This window comes from Chlorocebus sabaeus, chromosome 10, assembly GCF_047675955.1.
Source record: "Chlorocebus sabaeus isolate Y175 chromosome 10, mChlSab1.0.hap1, whole genome shotgun sequence".
NCBI lineage: Eukaryota > Metazoa > Chordata > Mammalia > Primates > Cercopithecidae > Chlorocebus > Chlorocebus sabaeus.
In genome coordinates, this window is record NC_132913.1 from 56,132,665 (window position 1) to 56,153,071 (window position 20,407).

At 40.5% G+C, this 20,407-nt stretch overlaps 1 protein-coding gene across 3 annotated transcripts in view; it reads left to right on the plus strand.

Annotated features, from left to right (window-relative positions):
- The window catches only part of NOSTRIN (nitric oxide synthase trafficking), a 63,601-nt gene that overhangs the window by 23,973 nt on the left and 19,221 nt on the right, over positions 1-20,407 (plus strand). For 2 of the 3 annotated variants that reach the window (XM_007965263.3, XM_007965261.3), the window contains exons 3-8: positions 651-734; positions 4,214-4,276; positions 4,478-4,559; positions 7,562-7,624; positions 10,309-10,407; positions 18,013-18,138. In XM_007965263.3, coding sequence (XP_007963454.3) covers positions 651-734; positions 4,214-4,276; positions 4,478-4,559; positions 7,562-7,624; positions 10,309-10,407; positions 18,013-18,138 — 517 coding nt within the window. The remainder of the gene's footprint in view (positions 1-650; positions 735-4,213; positions 4,277-4,477; positions 4,560-7,561; positions 7,625-10,308; positions 10,408-18,012; positions 18,139-20,407) is intronic. The other variant, XM_007965262.3, reaches the window with a different exon arrangement.

Below are 20,407 nucleotides of genomic sequence, written 5' to 3' on the forward strand. Positions count from 1 at the left end.
GGCTGAGGCAAGAGAATCGCTTGAACCTGGGAGGTGGAAGTTGCAGTGAGGCAAGATTGTGCCACTGCACTCCAGCCTGGGCAACAAGAGGGAAACTCCATCTCAAAACAAAAACAAAAACAAACCTCTGTCTTTTTAGGAACCTGTTGAATACCCTTCAGGATTATGCTTAAGGACAAGAGGATCCTTGTAGTAAACAAATCATCTCTTTATGTAGGCATTACATTTTCAGCCTGACCCCTCCTTTGTGCATATATGTGTGCATGTGTGCATCTGTGTGTGTGTTTGCTTGATTTCTAGCCAGCGCATCCTATTTTTTTTTTTTTTTTTTTTTGAGATGGAGTCTTGCTTTGTCGCCCAGGCTGCAGTGCAGTGGCATAATCTCAGCTCACTGCAACATCTGCCTCTCATGTTCAAGTGATTCTTGCACCTCAGCCTCCCAAGTAGCTGGGATTACAGGCTTCCACCACCACAACTGGCTAATTTTTGTATTTTTAGTAGAGATGGGGTTTCACCATGTTGGCCAGGCTGGTCTTGAAGTCCTGGCCTCAAGTGATCTGCCTGCCTTGGCCTCCCAAAGTGTGGGATTATAGGTGTGAGCCATTGCGCCCAGCCCAGCACATCCCATTTAACTAGTCTTTTTCTAACAGGGCAAACCTGGAAATTAGCTATGCCAAAGGACTTCAGAAACTGGCAAGCAAGCTGAGCAAAGCATTACAGAACACGAGAAAAAGGTAAGTATTGTGGCAGAGGTAAGGCAAAATCATCCCTTTTTTTTCATTTGTTTTGTTTTCTTTCGAGACAGGGTCTTGCTCTGTTACCTGGGTTAGAATACAGTGGCACAATCACAGTTTATTGCACCCTTAATCCCCCAGGCTCAAGCGATCCTCCCACCCAGCCTCCCATATAGAGTAGCTGGGACCATGCCCTGCTAAATTTGTTTTTTGTTGAGACAAGGGCTTACTATGTTGCCCAGGTTGGTCTTGAACTCCTGGGCTCAAGTAATCCTCCTGCTTTGGCCTTCCAAAGTGCTGGGATTACATGTGAGAGCCACCACGCCCAGCAAAATCATTCTTAAAAATAGTAAAAAGTGACATATATTCCACTCCAGCTTCCTCTTCTAAACATGGCAAGTAAATCACACCAAGCATGGCTTCTAGTTCTTGGGCACTTACTGTGTGCATGCACTGTGTTAATGCTTTACTGATACCCCCATTTGATCCTCATCAGAACCCTTGAGAGGTCTTGTTATCCCTGTTTACAGATAAGGACTTGAGACTTGGAAAGTTCAAGATACTTCCCCCAGTCACCCAGATCATGAGTTGCATAGCTGGGTTCTTCCTCAGTGTTTATGACTCCTAAGGCCACATTCATAATAGGCCTTGGTAATGACATTTAACTTGGGAAGTGGTGTTGTAAAGTCAGATTGTCTTGGAGTCAGGAAGTATGAATCCTATGTTTTCTGTATTCTATGACCTTTGACAAGTAACCTGGCCTCTGTGTGCCTTTACTTCTTCCTCTGTTGGAGAGAGTAATAATATTTGCTCTATTGTGTGTGTGTAGGCATATTAAATGAGATCATGTGTGTGACGAGCTTAGCACATTATGTGCTGAAAGGTGTTGGTTCACATTCTTTTCAATATATTGCAGCACTAAGAATGAAGTAGTTTCCTTTATTGGGAGAGAGAAGAAAGATAGTGGTATACCAAAAATAGTTCATTCGTGGTAATTTGCTACAAAGATTCTTGATTAATGCATGCAGACGTGCCCTTGAACTGGCAGTGCCATTGTAGAGGTCTCTTTTGATGATGAAAGAGATAAAGAGGGGAAAGTAAAAAAAGAAACCTTCTGGAGCTCATATTTCCATTCTTCTTTAGACATCAGCCATAATAACAAATGGTGACTTTGAAAGTGCTCTAGCTTTATTTTTATTTTTAGGACAGTCTTTTAGTAGACTACAGTAAACCAGTATAGCACAGTGGTTGAGTATAGATAGACTGCCCAGGTTTAAATTCTAACTCTACCACTTACCAGGCGAGTGACCTAGGACAATTTTTCTTATTTCTCAAGATCTCTTTAAAATAAAAGTAAAGCCTATCTCTTATGGTTGCTGTGAGAATTAAATGTGGTAATAGAAGAAGTGTGCTTAGCAGAGTACCTGGCAGGGAACGAAAGCTCTGTGAATGTCCATTATGTTTTTGATTCGAATTGCCTCCTGAGGAATGAGAGGTATAGGGGTGTAGGGGCGTGTGTATTGTGCTGCAGCTGCGGCATCCAGCAGAATACTACCAAAGAGTTGGCAGGTCCAGAATGTTAGGCCAATTGGGATTAGTACAGTATTTAACAGTAAACATTAGTGAATTTTTATCCATACTCAAATCTGTGTTAGGTACTACAGATATCTTATTACTTCATTACTTCTAATTCTCTTTCTTTCTTTCCTTTCTTCCCCCTCCCTCCCTCCCTCCCTCCCTCCCTCCCTTCCTTCCTTCCTTCCTTCCTTCCTTCCTTCCTTCCTTCCTTCCTTCCTTCCTTCTCTTTCAGTTTTTACCCCGTCTTTTCCCAGGTGTTGACCAAGTTACTTCTACTTTAAAAGATCAGTTAAGTGAGGGCCAGAGATTCTTCCAAGGTCATGCAGAAAACAAAGGGGGAGCATCTCCATTCAGACACAGGCCCTTCTGAGGCCACATGCTTGGTCCTGTCCTGATACCCAGCTCCTCCAAGGGGCAAATGTCAGATACTCTACCCTAAAATGTGCCTGACTTCATTTTTTAAAAATCAGCTATATTGAGTTTTAATTTACATGCAATAATAAGCACCCGTTTTAAGCATATGATCTGATCAGTTTTCACATATGTAAATACCCTGTGTAGCCACCACTAAAATCAAAATGTGGACATTTCCATCACACCAAAAGATTTATCATGCCTGTTTGCACTCCTTCCCACCCAATCCCAAGCAATCACTGATCTGCTTCCTGTCAATATAGATTCATTTAGTGTTTTCTGGAATCTCCTATAATTGTAAGTACATAGCAGGTATGCTCTTGTGCCTAAGCTCGTATCTGGCTTTGGATGCGTAGAAAATCTGGCATCTTTTGGTCTAGTTCTCTTATTCTTAGACTGCAGGATGCAAACTAAGGCATTTTGGGGCAAAACCTCTGCACCATTCTGATTAAGGCAAGGATGCAGATCCACCCCCTTCCTCTTCATCAGAATCTACACAGGCCTCTGTACTTGGGGTTTCTTGATGTGACTGGACTTACTATCCTGACTGTTGAAGGCAGACTAGATGGGGCCACTGTGGGAGAAAAATGACATCACACTTCCTAATCCTCCCACTATGCCATGAGGGACTGGGTAGCATTATCCTTTGTGTTAAAGTGAGATACTGCTTATAGGACCATAAACTATCTGAGCTGTTGTCTTCAAACCCAGCAGGGAACAGGAGCCGGACTCCAACCCCAAGGACAGCAGCAGGACGTGAGCAGGGCTCTCAAGCCCTTTATCACTTAACTTTTCTGAGTCTCAGTTTTTTCATACCTATGTGTATCCTATGACCAACCTGTTCTCACCCTTGGCTATTTTATTTCCCCTATTTTATTTTATTTTTATTTCTTATTTTTTTCTTTTTGGTGGGGAGAGGGGCTCAGGGGAAGGGGCTCTGTTGCCCAGGCTGCAGTACAGTGGCATGATCATAGCTCACTGTAGCTTCCTGGGCTCAAGCAATCCTCCTACCTTGGCCTCCATAGTAGCTAGGACTATGGGCATGCATCACCACACCTGGCTAATTTTCAAATTTTTTTTGTAGAGAAAAGTTCTCGCTGTGTGTGTTGCGCAGGCTAGTTTCGAACCTGTGGCCTCAAGTGATCCTCCCACCTCAGCCTCCTAAATTGCTGGGATTTATAGGCACTTTAGGAGACTGAGGCAGTGCCACCACACCTGGCCATTTCCACTATTTTATACAGATATGAAATAGGAAATGAAAATCTAAATGAAAAATGACTGGAAAAAAAAGCAGTATATATAATGAGTATAGTGCAAATAAATGTATTGGCAGAATTTAATCTCACAGAGAAATTGAAATAAGGTTAGGGAAGTGAATGCAATTGTTGAATGTGGTGAATCAGATGTGATGCTGTATTTCTAGCCAGCACATCCTATTTCCTAGGAAAATGACACTCACCTTTGTTCCCCACTGTTTTTGCCTTTAGCTGTATCAGCAGTGCCTGGGCCTGGGCCTCAGAGGGAATGAAATCCACAGCGGACCTGCATCAGTGAGTTCTCCCACCCTGGCCTTTCTCCAACTCTAAAGCGAGTCATAAATATTTAAAGTGGGTATGCTACAAATATTCCACTTCCAACTTGCACTGAATTGATGTGCCAGAACACACTACTTTGTTTCCCCAGAAAGTAATTTGGAAAGTAGATATAAACCCTGATACTATGCTTCTGTGTCTTTTATGTTTTATTTCCAGAAAACTTGGCAAAGCAATTGAATTGGAAGCAATAAAACCGACTTATCAAGTCCTAAATGTACAAGAGAAGAAGAGAAAATCAGTGAGTCCAAACCTTTCTTTACTTTTCCTGTTTAAAGCAAGATTCCTGTGTTTAGCCCAGAAAGGAAAAGGTGATTTGAACGTGGTACCAGGTTTCAGGAATTTATCCTAAAAATAAAATAAATACTTGTATTTATTTTAAAATAAATGAATAATAAAAAACACAAATCCAAGATTTATGTACAAGGATGTTTGTTAGAGCATTGCTTATAATAGTGAAAAACTGGAAACTACTGAATCATTCAAAATAAATTGTGATAAATTCAAGCAATAGAATAATTTGCAACCATTCAAAACCTTACTGTAGAAGAATTTAATCACATGGGGATTGTTTTTCACAGTATACTGTTAAATAAAGCAGAACAAAAAAGTCTAATTTATACAATCTCAACTTCATAAAATGAATATGTATATATTATATATGTATAGAGAAAACTGGCAGAAGCTTCTCAAAATGTTAATGAGTGATCTTTAGATGGTGAAATTGGAGGTTTTATTTCATTTTTATACTTTTTTTTGTATTTTAAAAACAATTTTATCATTCTGTTTGTAAATAAGAGAATGGTAAGCACTATTTTTACGAAGATGTTTTCTAGCTTATTAGCTTGGTATTATGTAAAGGTAATAATGGGTACAATCCTCAAATATCCTAAAAATTACGGAAAAATAATTCAACAATCCTTTCAGGGGCATCTGGTCCTCTGATAGCAGATCCTCTACTCTTTCTCTGTGCCTTTCCTTCTAGAACAGTTTTTCTTTCTTTCCCTCCCTCCCCCCCTCCCTCCCTTCCTTCCTTCCTTCCTACCTTCCTTCCTTCCTTCCTTCTTTCCTTCCTTCTCTTTCTTTTTTTTCTCTCTCTCTCCCGTTCTTTCTTTTCCTTTCTTTTTTTGACGGAGTTTTGCTCTTGTTGCCCAGGCTGGAGTGCAATGGCATCATCTTGGCTCACTGCAACCTCCACCTCCCGGGTTCAAGCGATTTGCCTGCCTCAACCTCCCGAGTAGCTGACATTACAGGCGTCTGCCATCATGCCTGGCTAATTTTTGTATTTTTAGTAGAGACCAGGTATCACCATGTTCGTCAGGCTTGTCTACAACTCCAGACCTCAGGTGATCTGCCCATCTCGACCTCCCAAAGTGCTGGCATTACAGGCGTCAGCCACTGCCCTTGGCCTAGAACAGTTACATTTGTGTTCCTTTTTCTTTTTCTTTGTGTATTATTCAGTAGTTAAGCACTTTATACTCTACTCCTAGGCAACATAATTGGGTGTTTAATAAACACTGCTTGGCTCTCATAGGGGTAGGGTTATGGTCACTGTTTGTTTCAGGACCAGGTGCAGGTAAGATGTTTGTAAGCTGTGGTAGGTGGTCCCTGTGAAGGGAAGGGGTGGTGGTTAAGGGAGAGTTTCAAGGAAATACAGTCAGATAAAGCACATCCTCAGGGGCAAGTCAGAAGGATGAGGAGAGGTATGAAAGTTCTGATGGAAGAGAAATGATTTTTAAAAATTTTATTCAAACTCATTAAGCTGAGTCAGGAAGTGGAATTGATATTTGTATGTACATAGGTATATTTTACCAGAAAGGATGCTCTATTCAGTTTCGGGTGATGGACAGAACTTGATGGGAATTACTAGCAAGCAATATAACCTGCCTTAGCAAGCCAGCTTAATAAAAACCAATTACTAGTCTATATTTCATTGATTACAAAATATTTTTCACACTGCATAATATAAGTCATTAGCATTTCTTTAATATTTACCATAAATGAGGCATAGTCCTGTGATAATTGATCACAGTGCTTTAGTTAATGGATGTCATGAGCACCCCCAAACTACTGGTCCTGTTTTTCTTCTTTTCTGCATTGCCCCTCTCCACTGCACTCCACCATCCCACTCTACTCTCACAAAAGATTAGATTTGATTTTCTAAAGTGAACTTGTTCCACATTCCAGCCACATACATGAAATCAAAAGTAGCATAGTACATAAAATATTTTCATTGTGTCTATTACAATGAACCATATACTCTAAATTGAACCAACTGGAAAAAAATAAAAGTGTAGCATTCGCTAGATCTCAGAGTGGTTGAATAATGGCTGATTGCAGGGTCTGTGTTCCGGGGAAAAATGTTCTGCTGTAACTTCCATCAGATCTCCCTGGGAAGTTGTCAGGATCATTTTCATCATTATTATTACTGTCTCTTTGGCTATTTAAAAGCAAGGAAAAAAGTTAATTATGATTAAGAGTTCAATATCTTTGAAATTAAAGCAATATTCACTTCAGGGGCAATGGAGACACATAGTAAAATTGGCACTGTTAGGACTGTTACCAGTTTTCACGGTGTTGAGGTTTTTGCTGCATGGATTGACATGGAAGATGATGTGATGGGACTAGCAACAATATCAGCTCATGCAAGGGCCTCTTGCACATGACTGCACATCTTTGCATGCTTTTTACATTCTTATAGATTAGAAATAATTATTTTACTAAGTCCTGTTACTTGACACAGGGATAAGATAATTTGTCTAATATGTCCATTGTAGGATCTTGAAATTCCCATGAATTGTAATAGTGATTGATAAGCTAGTACTGTGACTGTCTTAGTTCAGGCTGCTCTAACAAAATACCATAAACTGGATAGCTTATAAATAATAGGAATTTGTTTCTTACAGTTCTGGAGGCTGGGAAGTCCAAGATCAAGGCACCTGCACATTAGCTGTCTGATGAGGGCCCACTTCCTGGTTCATCAGTGGCTATTTACTCACTGTAACATCAGATGGCAGAAGTGGCTAGGCAGCTCTTGGAGTCTCTTTTATAAGGGCACCAATCTCATTCATGGGGGCTCCACCTTCATGACCTAATCATCTCTCAAAGACTCCACCTCCAAACACCATCACTTTGAGGGAATAGGTTTCAATCTATAAATTTTAGGGGCACAAACATTTAGTCTATTGCAGTGACTAAAGAAGAAGAAAGCAAAGCTTTGTTTCCTTTTTCCTTCTTCAATAGCTTGACAATGAAGTTGAAAAGACAGCAAATCTTGTCATTAGCAACTGGAATCAGCAAATTAAGGCAAGTATCCACAGATATCATTTGTGTAAACTCAGGTTTTAGAATTGAAGTGTTTTGCTTTCATACAAATGTGATGACGTTCTAGCATTAGTACTTCTAAGTGCTAACTGAAGAGAAAAATGTTTCCTTACCTGAGTTGTTACATAGATATATTTTTCATCAAACCAATGGAAGTGCATGGCTCTAAATATGATTATTTAGAACTTATTATGTGCTAAGTGCTCTACATTTATGTATTTAATCATCACAATAACCCAATGTCATATGTCATTGTGCATTGCCCCATTTTACAGATTGGGCAATGGAGATAGAGAGAGTTGAAGTAATTTTCCCAAGGTTACAGAGCTGGTTAATGGTTGAATCAATGGTTATCATAAGTTGGGTTCCAGAGTCACCACTCTTAATCATTACATTATGCTGACTGCCATTCTGTATAATTTGTAACTTACAGCAAATGATAAACACTACCTGGGTTTTGTTTTTTTTCATTTGTAGAAAGGTGTTAGTGATATGTACATCACTAGTAAGAGTGGCCCAGTGAGGGGTGGGTAGTGATATGTAAAAGGGGATGCATATATCAATTGCATGAGTATGTGGGGTCCACTTTTTGTGCACAGCACTATTCTAAGACATAACTTTTTTTCAAGTAATTTAAAATTTAGTTGGCTAGATGACATATGTGCAGGAAATAGGGAGTACATTCTAAGGAGAGGAATTACGATCTGATGTGGGAAGCTAGAGCATATCAGTATGAGTTCTGAAGCAGAGAAAATAACAGATGGGATCCATATGCACAGAAGATTATTCTAGAACAATGTAGTATAGGAGGAATTCATTTCAGGTAGAAAGGACTAGCAGTAAATCTGCTAACAAGACTCAATGAACCCCTCTGAGAAGACTTGTTCTGTAAGTGTTGAAATCCTTTTTCATCTCCAAAGCGTTAGTGCCCACAGAGAACCTTTACAAGTAAACAGCCACTGATGCCAAATAACTAGAGATAAACGCCCTCAGAAACAGGCAAACTTGGTGTTACTTCCAAAGCTTCTGCCAAAACTGAGGACTGACTCCATAAGACTGAAGACATTAATAAAAAGTGTTTGATGTAAGTGAATTTCTATGTCCACAGTAGTTACAATGGTAAAAGGATGCTCATGAAAATCACTTTTATAATAAGTCCCAGCAACAGTGTCCAGTCATTTGTTTTTAGTTTTGCCATGGATTTTATGAGTTTTCTTTAAAAGGAATTGTTTTTTATTTTTTTAAAGAAATAGAGACAGGGTCTTGCTATGTTGCCAAGGCAGATCCCAAACTCCTGGGCACAAGGGATCTGCCCACCTTGGCTTCCCAAAGTGTAGGGATTACAGGCATGAGCCACTACACCTGGCCTTTAAAAGGATTTGTTTTTAAAAATCCATTTTCTTTAAATATTCAGCTTTCACAGGAATTCAGTACAATGAATCAAAAGCCAGAAATAATGCTGAGAGGCTGCAATTGCTCCCAAGAAAAAATATCCTTTATCATTTCCCAGTTTCTATCAAGTCATTTTTCTAAATAAAAGATTTCATTTTTTTTTTATGAAGAGTGACAGAGAAATTAGAGAACATAAAATTCTTGGGCTATAATAAATTTCTCCCTTGAAGTTACAATTCAAGGGATTCAGCATGTCAGTAATGAAGTACAGTCTATTTAGGAGACTCTAATGAAAAGCCTTAAAGGACCAAATATTCATGCCTCACAATCTTATTTCCCAGCAGGCAGGTGGCTGACAGGAGGTGGAGAAAGAGGGCCATGAGCTTATTTCTTTAATTTTCCTTTGCTGAGGTTTCTCACATTTAGAGGGAGGCAGAAGGCGTTGCCTCTGATTCCCAAGCTAAAAAGCCAAGGAAGAGAGACCTCCCCTTTACTATCTGGTTTGACAGTCCTTGCAACCTCGAGGCAAAAAGCCAAAGTCTTTCAATCAGCCTACTTCCTGAACAGGCTAAATCCAACTTAAACCAAATTCTGTTTGCATAATTTATCTCTGGAGCATCATCTTCAGCTAAATTCAACTAGGTAGACTAGGAAATTATCCCCTAAATCCTAACCTGCTCCAAGGGGTCAGCATGAACAGGGTAGGGAGACTCTGAGTGCTCCTTCCTTCCCCACTTCTTTCTACTTCTCCAACTCCAGCAAGTGCAGGGCGTTTCACAAGATGCCAGGCAAATGCCCAGCTCTCAGGCTTGGCCATCAGGAAGCAAATTGCAACCCTTGCCACACGTTTTAAGATAACATCTTAAAACAATCTCAATTGTAGCCTAGGTTGATGTAAAGAATGATGCAGGCAGTCTTCCGTGTTTGTTGTGATTTCTTCTGTGGTAAAGCAATTATGCTCACTAGAACATTATTTTGGAAGTTTGCAGGTCTTCGATGATTTAGCAAAATTCAAAACCCTCTTGAGGGTACCCAATATAATGAAAAAATATGCAGGAGTTCTCAGGACAAAGTGTTAGCTGCTCTGATGTTTTAGGTACATTTTGAAGTAGGGATGGGAATGAGTATGCATTTTTGTTTCAGCCTTTGGAGGATTCTAGGATACATAATTGTTAAAGCTAGCACATGAATGTGCTTTGTTCCAAAAGAGAAGAGTTTTCTCTTGGCATCAGCCTCTGCTCCTTTTTTTGTTGTTTGTATGTTTCTCACTGTAGGCCAAGAAGAAATTAATGGTTAGTACCAAGAAACATGAAGCACTTTTCCAGCTTGTAGAAAGCTCCAAGCAATCTACGACTGAGAAGGAGAGGCGGAAGGTAAGCTGTCATGGCTGGCTGAGTGCATGTGCCATAGAGATGGATGGGCTTGCTGCCCTTAGCTACAAACACAAGAGAATGGGTTGATTCTTCTTTCTCTGTGGGATCCCTGCAGAGATGTAGCTTGACAGAGCATAAAAGGGGATTCCAAATCATTCCTTGTGCGCACGCGCACACACGCACACACACAACACACACACACATTTTAAACTTTATTTTCATTTTCTTAAATAGAAGGGATCTCACTGTGCTGCCCAGGCTGGCATGAAAGTCCTAGGCTCAAGGGATTCTCCTACCTCAGCCTCTCAAGTAGCTGGGACTACAGAAGCATGCTACTTTGCCTGGACCACATGTATTCTTTAAAAATATTATTGACAGATGACAAATGAGACCAATGATGCCCAAATTTTTTGAAAGGAAACTCTATTAATATTATCTTAAAAAAACCTCTCAGCTAATACCCCAAATAAGTTAAAAAAATACTTTATATATGTTGTTTGTTACATATAGTACTTTATGTATTATGTTAATATGTTATGAACATTATGAAGCATAAAAGTAGAAATGTTTCCAGGATGAGAGAAAGATGAAATAATATTTGAAATGATTAGCAACCATGATGTCTTTAGATAATCTTTAAGTAATGTTTTCAGGAAAAATATATACTTGGAGCAAGGTTCAGCCTTAACCATAGTAAATTTAAATGCATATTTCTAATAGTCTTCTTGATAATTTTTTTTTTTTTTTTCTTGAGACAGAGTCTCACTCTGTGGCCCAGGCTGGAGGGCAGTGGTGCAGTCTTGGCTCACTGCATCCTCCGACTCCAAGCTTCAAGAGATTGTCCCACCCCAACCTCTGGAGTAGCTGGGACTATAGGTGCGCACCACCAGGCTTGGCTAATTTTTTTTTCTTTTTCTTTTTCTTTTTTTGCATTTTTAGCTTAGACAAGGTGTCACCATGTTGGCCAGGCTGGTCTCAAGTTCCTGACCTCAAGTGATCTGCCTGCCTCAGCCTCTCAAAGTGCTGGGATTATAGGCATGAGCCACCACCCCTGGCCAGCCTTCTCGATAATTTTTTATTTGTTCATCAAAATTTTTGTCAGATCTCATTTCACTGTTTGCCCTTTCACGTGGGTAGTAACACACAACCAGGAGAGGTGGCAGCGTCAGCTCGGACATTTTGCTGTGGATTCTTTGTGATTAAATTGTTAGTGGAACATCAATCTACAGGTTCTTGGAAGAAATCTTCTAAGATATTTGTGCATTTTGTTTATGCTAACCTAACTGAAGCCAGATATTGTCTGTAAAACTACATGGCCCAGGTATATGTCAATGGCCACATGTCCCAGATGCTGGAAGGGAAAACACAGTGAGGGCCTACGGCAGCTTTTCAGGTTGTAGAATCCCCACCCTCCCGCCAGGCCATTTCAGAATCCACAACTGTCCATGTGTGAGCATCAGTGTAGACTCATATATTAAGTAAGAGTAAGCTTGACCACTAAGTTTTCAGGCAAAATGAACACAAATAATATTGGGGTACAGGAATAAAATAAAGATTTTCTGCTTACACCCCCATAGATTATCTTGCATACCTCTTGTGGTATGGGCCCCAGATTGAAAAACTTTGAAATAGTCAATATCTTCTACAAAAGATGAGTCCCTACTAAGGAAATGCAACCAGCACCCCTGCAAACCCCTTAAAAGGAAGAGAAAATTGTCATCGCAAGTAGCTCTTTAATCTGAAGAAATATCCATTGAATAACTTAAATTCATTGTTAGCAAGATTTCACAAGAGTCTTATTTCTTTCCATGTCAGTCTTCACAGTTGGAAATGATCATAATAAGTATTGAATAATGAGGCAGCTTCCGAGGAGGCGAACCCACAGTCTGTTAAAATACTCAGTGCCAGGACCTGCCTAGGCATTCTGAGTGCTCATTAGAAGCTATTCTTTATTGATGTCATGCAATAATAAAGAAAAAAGCATGGCAGCTAAGTGGTGAATTTCCTCTTCCTACCCTCATCAGCAGCTTCCTGGGAAGTAAAGGTCCACAGTGCTCTCTCCCTTCCTCCAGCTGGTAACCATAACTTTGGTTGTTACTCTGTCACACACCCATGCCATCTTCCTTGCTTAATCAGGCAGCTTTTGTTAATCCTGAAGCTGAACACCCAAGAGGGAGGCATTCATTTTCTCATCTCACATAGAAGCGCTCATGATCACCTGAGCTGATGCTCTGTGCTGCTCAGCAAATTCTTCCTTGTTTCCTGCCCAGGAGTCTTGATTCTCTCACCAGAAGCTGATCTAAACCTCCGTTCTCCTCACACCTTCATCCACGCACTCCTGGCACAGTATCTTGCCTCCTACCTCACAGAGTAAATAGAAGTCAGCACAGCCACCTGCCTACTGAAGTAATAGCATTTACATATCTGCAATGGAGAGGCCAGTTCTCCATCCTGTGCTCTAATCTCATCCCATCCTGCCTCCCAGAGGCCCTCTCTTGATTATCCCATATTTCCCATATCTTGGACAGCCCTCTCCCTAATGATTCCTCCCCACCAGTCTTCTATGACTCCCCCTGACTTATAGTCTGTTCAGGCTGCTATAACCAAATTCCATAGATGGGGGTGGCTTCAACAACAGACATTCTGGAAGTGTAGGTGGAACCCTCATGACCTAATTTGGTGGGAAGGCACAAATAGTCTGTTGCACCTTCTCCCCATCTTACAAGAGTAAAGAAAGTTGCAGGGACACTTATTTATGGGGTCTTCCGTTCCTCTCCAGATATTGTCATGTCTCCTTTTTACAGTACATCTTAGTGAAAGGGGTGTCTGCTCTGTCTCCACTTCCTCATCTTCTGTTCGCTCTACAAATCACCCTAATCAGGCTTTCCCCATCTTTCCACTAAGAGTGTTCTTGCCATTGAAAACAATGTCTTCTCATTGCTAAAGCTAACAGGTACTTTCCAAGTCTTACCTTAGTTCACTTCTCAGAAGTATTAAGCATTGTTTACTTCCCCTTTGTAGAAACATTCTCCTCTTTTGACTTTAGTAACAACCCATGCTTTTGTTTTCCTCCTCCTTTCTGTAAATTTTAAATTAGATTCTTTATGGGCTGCCTTTTTTGGCCTGATCTTTATATATTGCAGTTTCTGAAGATTTCTCTTCTGGGCCTCACTCTGTTCTCTTCACCATTGTCTCTCCAGTGTCTGATACAGTACACTTGATATCAGGTACTCAATAAATAATACATACTCAATAAGTATATTCTCAAGACTTCAACTACAGTATCTATGCTGGCAATACCCAAAGCTGTATCTCTAGACCAAACCAGTCTGTAAACTGCTTTCTGACACCTCAAACTCAATATCCAAAATCCAACCATCACTTCTTTCTACCCAAGATAATCTTTATTTCTGTGTTTTCTGTGTCTTTGAATATCATCACCCACCATATCCTCCCGATTCTAACTCAAACCAGATACTTCAGTGGCACAGTCTTGGCTCACTGCCACCTCCACCTTCAGTTTCAAGCAATCCTCTTGCCTCAGCCTCCCAAATAGCTGGGAGTACAGGTGCACACCATCATATCTGGCTAATTTTTGTATTTTTAGTAGAGATGGGGTTTTGCCATGTTGGCCAGGCTGTTCTCAAACTCCTGACCGCAAATGATCTGCCCACCTCGGCCTCCCAAAGTGCTGGGATTACAGGCGTGAGCCACCGCACTCAGCCAAGGAAAACTCTTTCACGTGGCCTGTAAGACCGTTCCTGACTTGAACCTTGCCAATCTCTTCAACATCACCTCTCCCCATTCTCCATCGTAAACTGTGTGATCCAACTTCACCAAAAAATGTTCTTCTGTATCCTGCCATGCTATTTTACCTCACCAACTCCTACTTTCATTTTAGTTTTATTCATATGGAGATCAATTTTTTGAGCACCTACTATGCACCAAGTTATAGCTGAAATGTCATTTTAATTTCAAGGCTAGTTTAGATGCCTCTCTTGATGTCCTTCCCGGTAGTACCTATATAATTCTATCAGCACACCAGATGGTAATGGTCTGTGGGTCCCTGACTAGAGAGGGAGCCTGTCTTGTTCCGTTTTCTATTCCCAAAGCCTTGCACATGACACATAGAAGGCCCTCAATGTCTGGTGAACAAATGAATGTGATGTTTGTTCCAAGAGCAAAAAAAAGGAAGGAAAGGAAAAGAAGTCAATCTTTGACAAATTTTAGTAAAGATTTCTGAGAAGTTCCTTAAGTAAGAATACAGGAGTCTATAGCTGGGCACAGTGGCTCAGGCCTACAATGCCAGCACTTTGGGAGGCTGAGGTGGACAGATTATCTGAGGTCAGGAATTCAAGACCAGCCTGGCCAAGATGGTGAAACCCTGGGCACAGTGGCACATGCCTGTAATCCCAGCTACTCGGGAGGCTGAGGCAGGTGAATCACTTAAACCTGGGAGGTGGAGGTTGTAGTGAGCTGAGATCGCACCACTGCACTCCAGTCTGGCCAACCGAGACTCCATCTTAAAAAAAAAATATATATATATACACACACACACACACACATATATATATATGAGTATACATTCTTCTTTCATATATATACTTGGAACTATCTGCTATAAATTTGCTGAGCAGAAAATTCTAGTCCACAGCTCTATAGTGCAGGCTATATTAATTTTAATATTCATTAATATTAATCAATATTAATGGTGATCTCAAAAGCAACTCAGTTTCATTCCTGGAGTGCTGAGCATTCTCAGTAAGAATCTGAGGACAATGATTTAGCAGAGTATAACGATGACTCTCTGAGTCCTTGCATTGAACTGTTGCTAGGTTAATGTTCACAAGCTTGCATTTCTACAGACAGATGTGGTTCATTCAACTTGATACAAAACCAGATACGTCTTGTGTAGGTCATACATCAGAGCTGGGGGACAGTTGTATAGCCCACATATCAATTGGAATAAAAAAAGTAAACAGTATTAATATTCAACATTTTGGATGAATGTTTTTTCATGATTGTAAGGTTAGTCAACATGTCCCTAAATAGAGAGGGTCCTTTTTTTTTTTTTTTTTTTTTTTTGAGACGGAGTCTCGCTCTGTCGCCCAGGCTGGAGTGCAGTGGCCGGATCTCAGCTCACTGCAAGCTCCGCCTCCCGGGTTCATGCCATTCTCCTGCCTCAGCCTCCCGAGTAGCTGGGACTACAGGCGCCCGCCACCTCGCCCGGCTAGTTTTTTTGTAGTTTTAGTAGAGACGGGGTTTCACCGTGTTAGCCAGGATGGTCTTGATCTTCTGACCTCGTGATCCGCCCGTCTCGGCCTCCCAAAGTGCTGGGATTACAGGCTTGAGCCACCGCGCCCGGCCATGAGAGGGTCTATTTTAACAGCCTTTGTCTCTGTCCTTGAAACTCCTAAACTACTAAATCAGGGGAGTCTTTGATGTTTTTTAAAGAAGGATTTGAAGACCATTTGCATCAGAACCATCAGAGGAGATACAGTCAAAATTCAGATTTTCTAATCCCACTACAGTATGAAATAAGTATTGCTATTTGTAGAATTCTGGAATTTGCAGTTTTTACAAGCATTTCAGGTCATTTCTAAATAGAGTAAAATTGGAGAATTGGCTGGGTGCGATGGCCCACACTCATAATCCTAAAACTTTGGGAGGCTGAAGTAGACAGATTGCTTGAGCAGAGGAGTTGGAGACCAGACTGGGCAACATGGTGAAACCCCACCACTGCAAAAAAAATACAAAACTTAGCCAGGTGTGGTGGCACATGCCTGTGGTCCCAGCTACTTGGGAGGCTGAGATGGGAGCATTGGTTGAACCCAGGACAGGGAGGTTGCAGTGAGCCAGTGAGCCATGATTGTACCACTGAACTCCAGCCTGGGTGACAGAGCCAGACCCTGTCTCCAAAAAAAAAAAAAAAGGAAAAAGAAAGATATTGAATGCTTTAAAAATATATCTATAAAGTTGGAGAATAATTCATGAAATCCAACTTCTTTGTTTCTCAGAAACATGAAATTACTTGTCTGGGTATTTTCAGAATCAGTTTCAGCTACCCTGGCCCAGGGAGTTTTGTATTACTGTACACTGATTTTCCAGAAGATTTAGTAATGAGAATGACAAATTTTGGTGATAGGCAAGAGGGGGCTCTTTGTAAGGGAGCAGATCATTGGGCAGCAGTATGAGAGGAAACCATCTATCAAGCTGTCCATAACTTGCAGTGAACATTGGGCATGTATCTCAGGCTTTTCACTGGCAATAATTATACTGGCTAAATTTTGAGTGCTATGCCAGGTGCCATCTGCCTCATCTGTGTTACCTATGTCAGAGCCAAGGGAAATCTTCCCTTTTGCCCTGTGACGTTAGGCTAAAAATCACTGACAAGAGGCAGATGAATAGGAGAAAAGGCATACTGATGTATTTGATCATAGTTTTATGTGACATGGGAGCCTTCAGAAAAAAGATGCAAAGATACAGGGGAACTTGTCTGTGTTTATGCTTAGGTTTAACAAAATGTAGAAATATTATGTACAAAAGGGGTGCAATCTAATGCTAATAGGCTGCATGGGGAAACCCAGTAAGGCCCTCTTTCTAGACTCTTCTTGGCCTCTCTGTGCAGCCTTCCTTCCTGCTGGGGATGGGGCAAGACCCTCTCTGGAAAAGGGGTCTTGTGACCTACAGTCAAACCAAGTAAGTCAGATAATTTCTTTATGGCCAGTTTTTACACAGAAAGGCAGTGGAAAAGTGAGAGTAATATTTTTAGATATTTACGGCTGGCTTTGGAGAAAAGGGGTTCTGGTTTCTGTGACCTTCCTTGGGGAAGAGGGATTCTGGTTTCTACCAATAGCCTCCGGGGAGAACGGGAGTGAGAGATAGGAGGCCAGAAGGTCAGAGAGCAACTTTTACTTCTGAGGCTGCTTCTGAGACCTTCATTTTTGTGGTATTGTTTTCTGAGTCCCAAGATGTGCCCGAATTCTCAAAGCAACCCAGTATGAGAAAACTGTGGCTCAGGAAGGTTAAGTAACTTGTTTGCAGCTGGGACCAGGACTCTTATCCTGGAAGTTTGATTCCAAACCTCTACTTCTGGGTTTATATAGTCAAAGTAAAACAATATTGCTAGATAGAACAGTAGCCAGACTCATTCTAAAAATTAGTTCTAAAAATTGTGTGATTCCACAAGTAAGTCTGTACCTAACCTAGTAAGAAATACAGGAGCCTGAAGGATTTACCAGACAAGACTATGGGATTCATCGGCCAATTGCAGTCTTGACCTGTACTGTCAATTCTCAAAAGCTGTGTTGTTTGACCTTCTCTGTGATTGTGTGAGTGTAGACAAATCACTTCCTATGTAAGGGTCTCAAGCCCATCAATGTGTAAGATTGGGGGAACCATACTGGAAGGCCCTTGGGTTTCCTTCAGGTTTGGCCATGCATTTTTTTCTGATAAAGATCTTTGGTTTTGTCAACTATAGTCACTGTTTATGACTGTACGTGAGAGGTGAGAAACATATTGAGCCACATACAATTTTTTCTATGGAATTACAAAGGGCTTTCAAAAATGTGTTAGTGAATGTGTGACATTGATGTTTTACATTAGCTCCTCAATAAACTGACAAAATCAACTGAGAAGTTGGAAAAGGAAGATGAAAATTACTACCAAAAAAACATGGTGGGTTATTCTACCAGACTGAAATGGGAAAACACACTAGAGAACTGCTACCAGGTAAGTTATATATTCACATTTTTTTCTTCTTCTGTGGAGTTTTGTGTGACCTTGAAGATGGAGGTCAGATCTACAGTGACAAGACTTGCCCTCTGTCATAGCTATGAGCATCACACATATTGTGACTCTAGACAAACCACCTCTCCTCTCATTGTTTCAATTTCTCCATGGATACAATTACTAGTGAAAATTTATTGAATTTCATTGGCCAGAGTTTCTGTTCCTAATTCTTAGTGAACAGGATAGCACCCAGCTAACTTCAAAAAGTGCTGTCAAAGTGAAGTGTAAATTAAGGCTTAAGTGTTAGGTGGTTGGAAATTAGTTTTAGTCATGAGCGATGACTCATACAGTGATCGCTTATGGAGGTCAGGCATTGTGTTAGGCACTGGAGATACAGAGCATTGAATAAAGTAACATCTCAATGCTTGAGATGTGTACATCTCAGTGGCAAAAGTAGACACATAAAGAAGGAATTGTGGCAAATTATCTGATAACAATAGGCAAAAGATGTCAGCAAGCACATCACAAAAGGAGAAATCAAAATAATCAATAAACCTATGAAACAATGCTAGATTATTTGGCAAAAATTAGAACTTGACAATATCAAGTGTTGGTAAGGATGTTAGGAAACAAGAATTACTGTACCTTGTAGGGGGAATAATTTAATGATATTTGGTGAAACTAAAATAAGCATGTACTTACCACACAGCAGTTCCCTAAAGCAGTTTTTAGGCATATATCCTACAGAAAAATGCCCACTTTTAGTCCAAGAGTGATGCACAAGAATGTTTATTGCAGAATTGTTTATAATTGCATGTGAGGAAAAACTGTACGCAATCTTCATACCCATCGACAGAAGAATTACTCTTCAAATATGCTCGCATTTGGAAAGCGAACTAATATCCATCGATGAAGTTAATTAAGACTATATTTAAACATGAGTTAACCTCAAAAAACATGATGTTGAAGAAAAGAAACATACCACTTACACAATCTGTGTAAATTAAAATTCTTTTAAACTCGTGTGCAAACTATACTGAGTTTATATGTGTGTGTTTGTAAACTTATACATATAGACTGTCCGTGTATTCAGTGGCAGAAATGGAGCCCATGGTGGGAATACAACAGAACTGCCAGAAACAGCCACACAGCTTATGCACGGCCCCTGGTGAAGCAGTACAACCCGAGGCTCAACATAAATATGACCAAATTAAATAACTATCAATTCTGGAGAGTAAGAACTTGCATATTTTGGTTTTATTTTTCCCCACCTGTTTTAAATTAAAAAAAAAAAAAGTGTTTAAAGCAGATATGATTGGAGAAAGCCATGATCTAATGGCTAGCATGGAACAAGTGCTTGGTGCTCAGTGTTCCTCTTTTAGGCTGTGCTAAGCACATTCATGTGCTTCTGTTTTGTATTAATCACGACATTATGAGGACATCGAGGCTGGAAAGATGAAGCAATGAGCCTGAGATGGTTTCAAGATTCAGCCTGGACCTCAGTGCTATGCTCCTGCTCCAGTGAAAACTGGGAGAGCAAAGGCTATGTGGCAGGTGGAAACCCAAGGGCTGCATTTACCTCTCTTGCAATTCAACCACTCAGAGCAGGATAGATGCAGAATTAGAGAAGAAAGGGGATATTAAAGGAGATGAAAACTTGGGTCAAAAATAGGAACAAATGAGAAAAAATTCCTTAATTTACACCTTTAAACATAAGCTTCTGGTACTCTCCTTGCTTATGCTAGATAGATTTTAGATGAAGGTGATAAGAAAAGGTCAGGGATTTAAATTCTAACTTCATTCATTTGAAATTTGGCTCTGCAACCTGGGCTCTGATCTTGCCTCACCTCACCTCATCACTTCCTGATGAAGCTGTGGTCTTTCCACTGAGGACAGCTTCTTTGGATGGCCCTGTTAGGAGATGGGAGAGACATTTCTGCTCCCACTCCATCTTCCAGGTACCCACCCTTCAAGGGCTGTGAGAAAAATATTTCACCTCAGTGTCTCTATCCTCCTCACCCTTCTACCTACATCGCAGCAATGGGAGATAAATGGGTCCTACCTGGTGTAGCTGATAACCAGCTTGCCTTCAATATATGTTAGGGAAGGCTATGATTATCTTCATTATCAGAAGCTCTTACTACTCAGTTTCCTTTCCTCCTGTTAAGATCCTCTACATCTTTCCCCTCCAACCACTACTCCCCTCTCTCAGCATTCTTAGTGTTTATATTGAAGCATCATGGAAATTATCTCTTTTCTTACAGTCTTC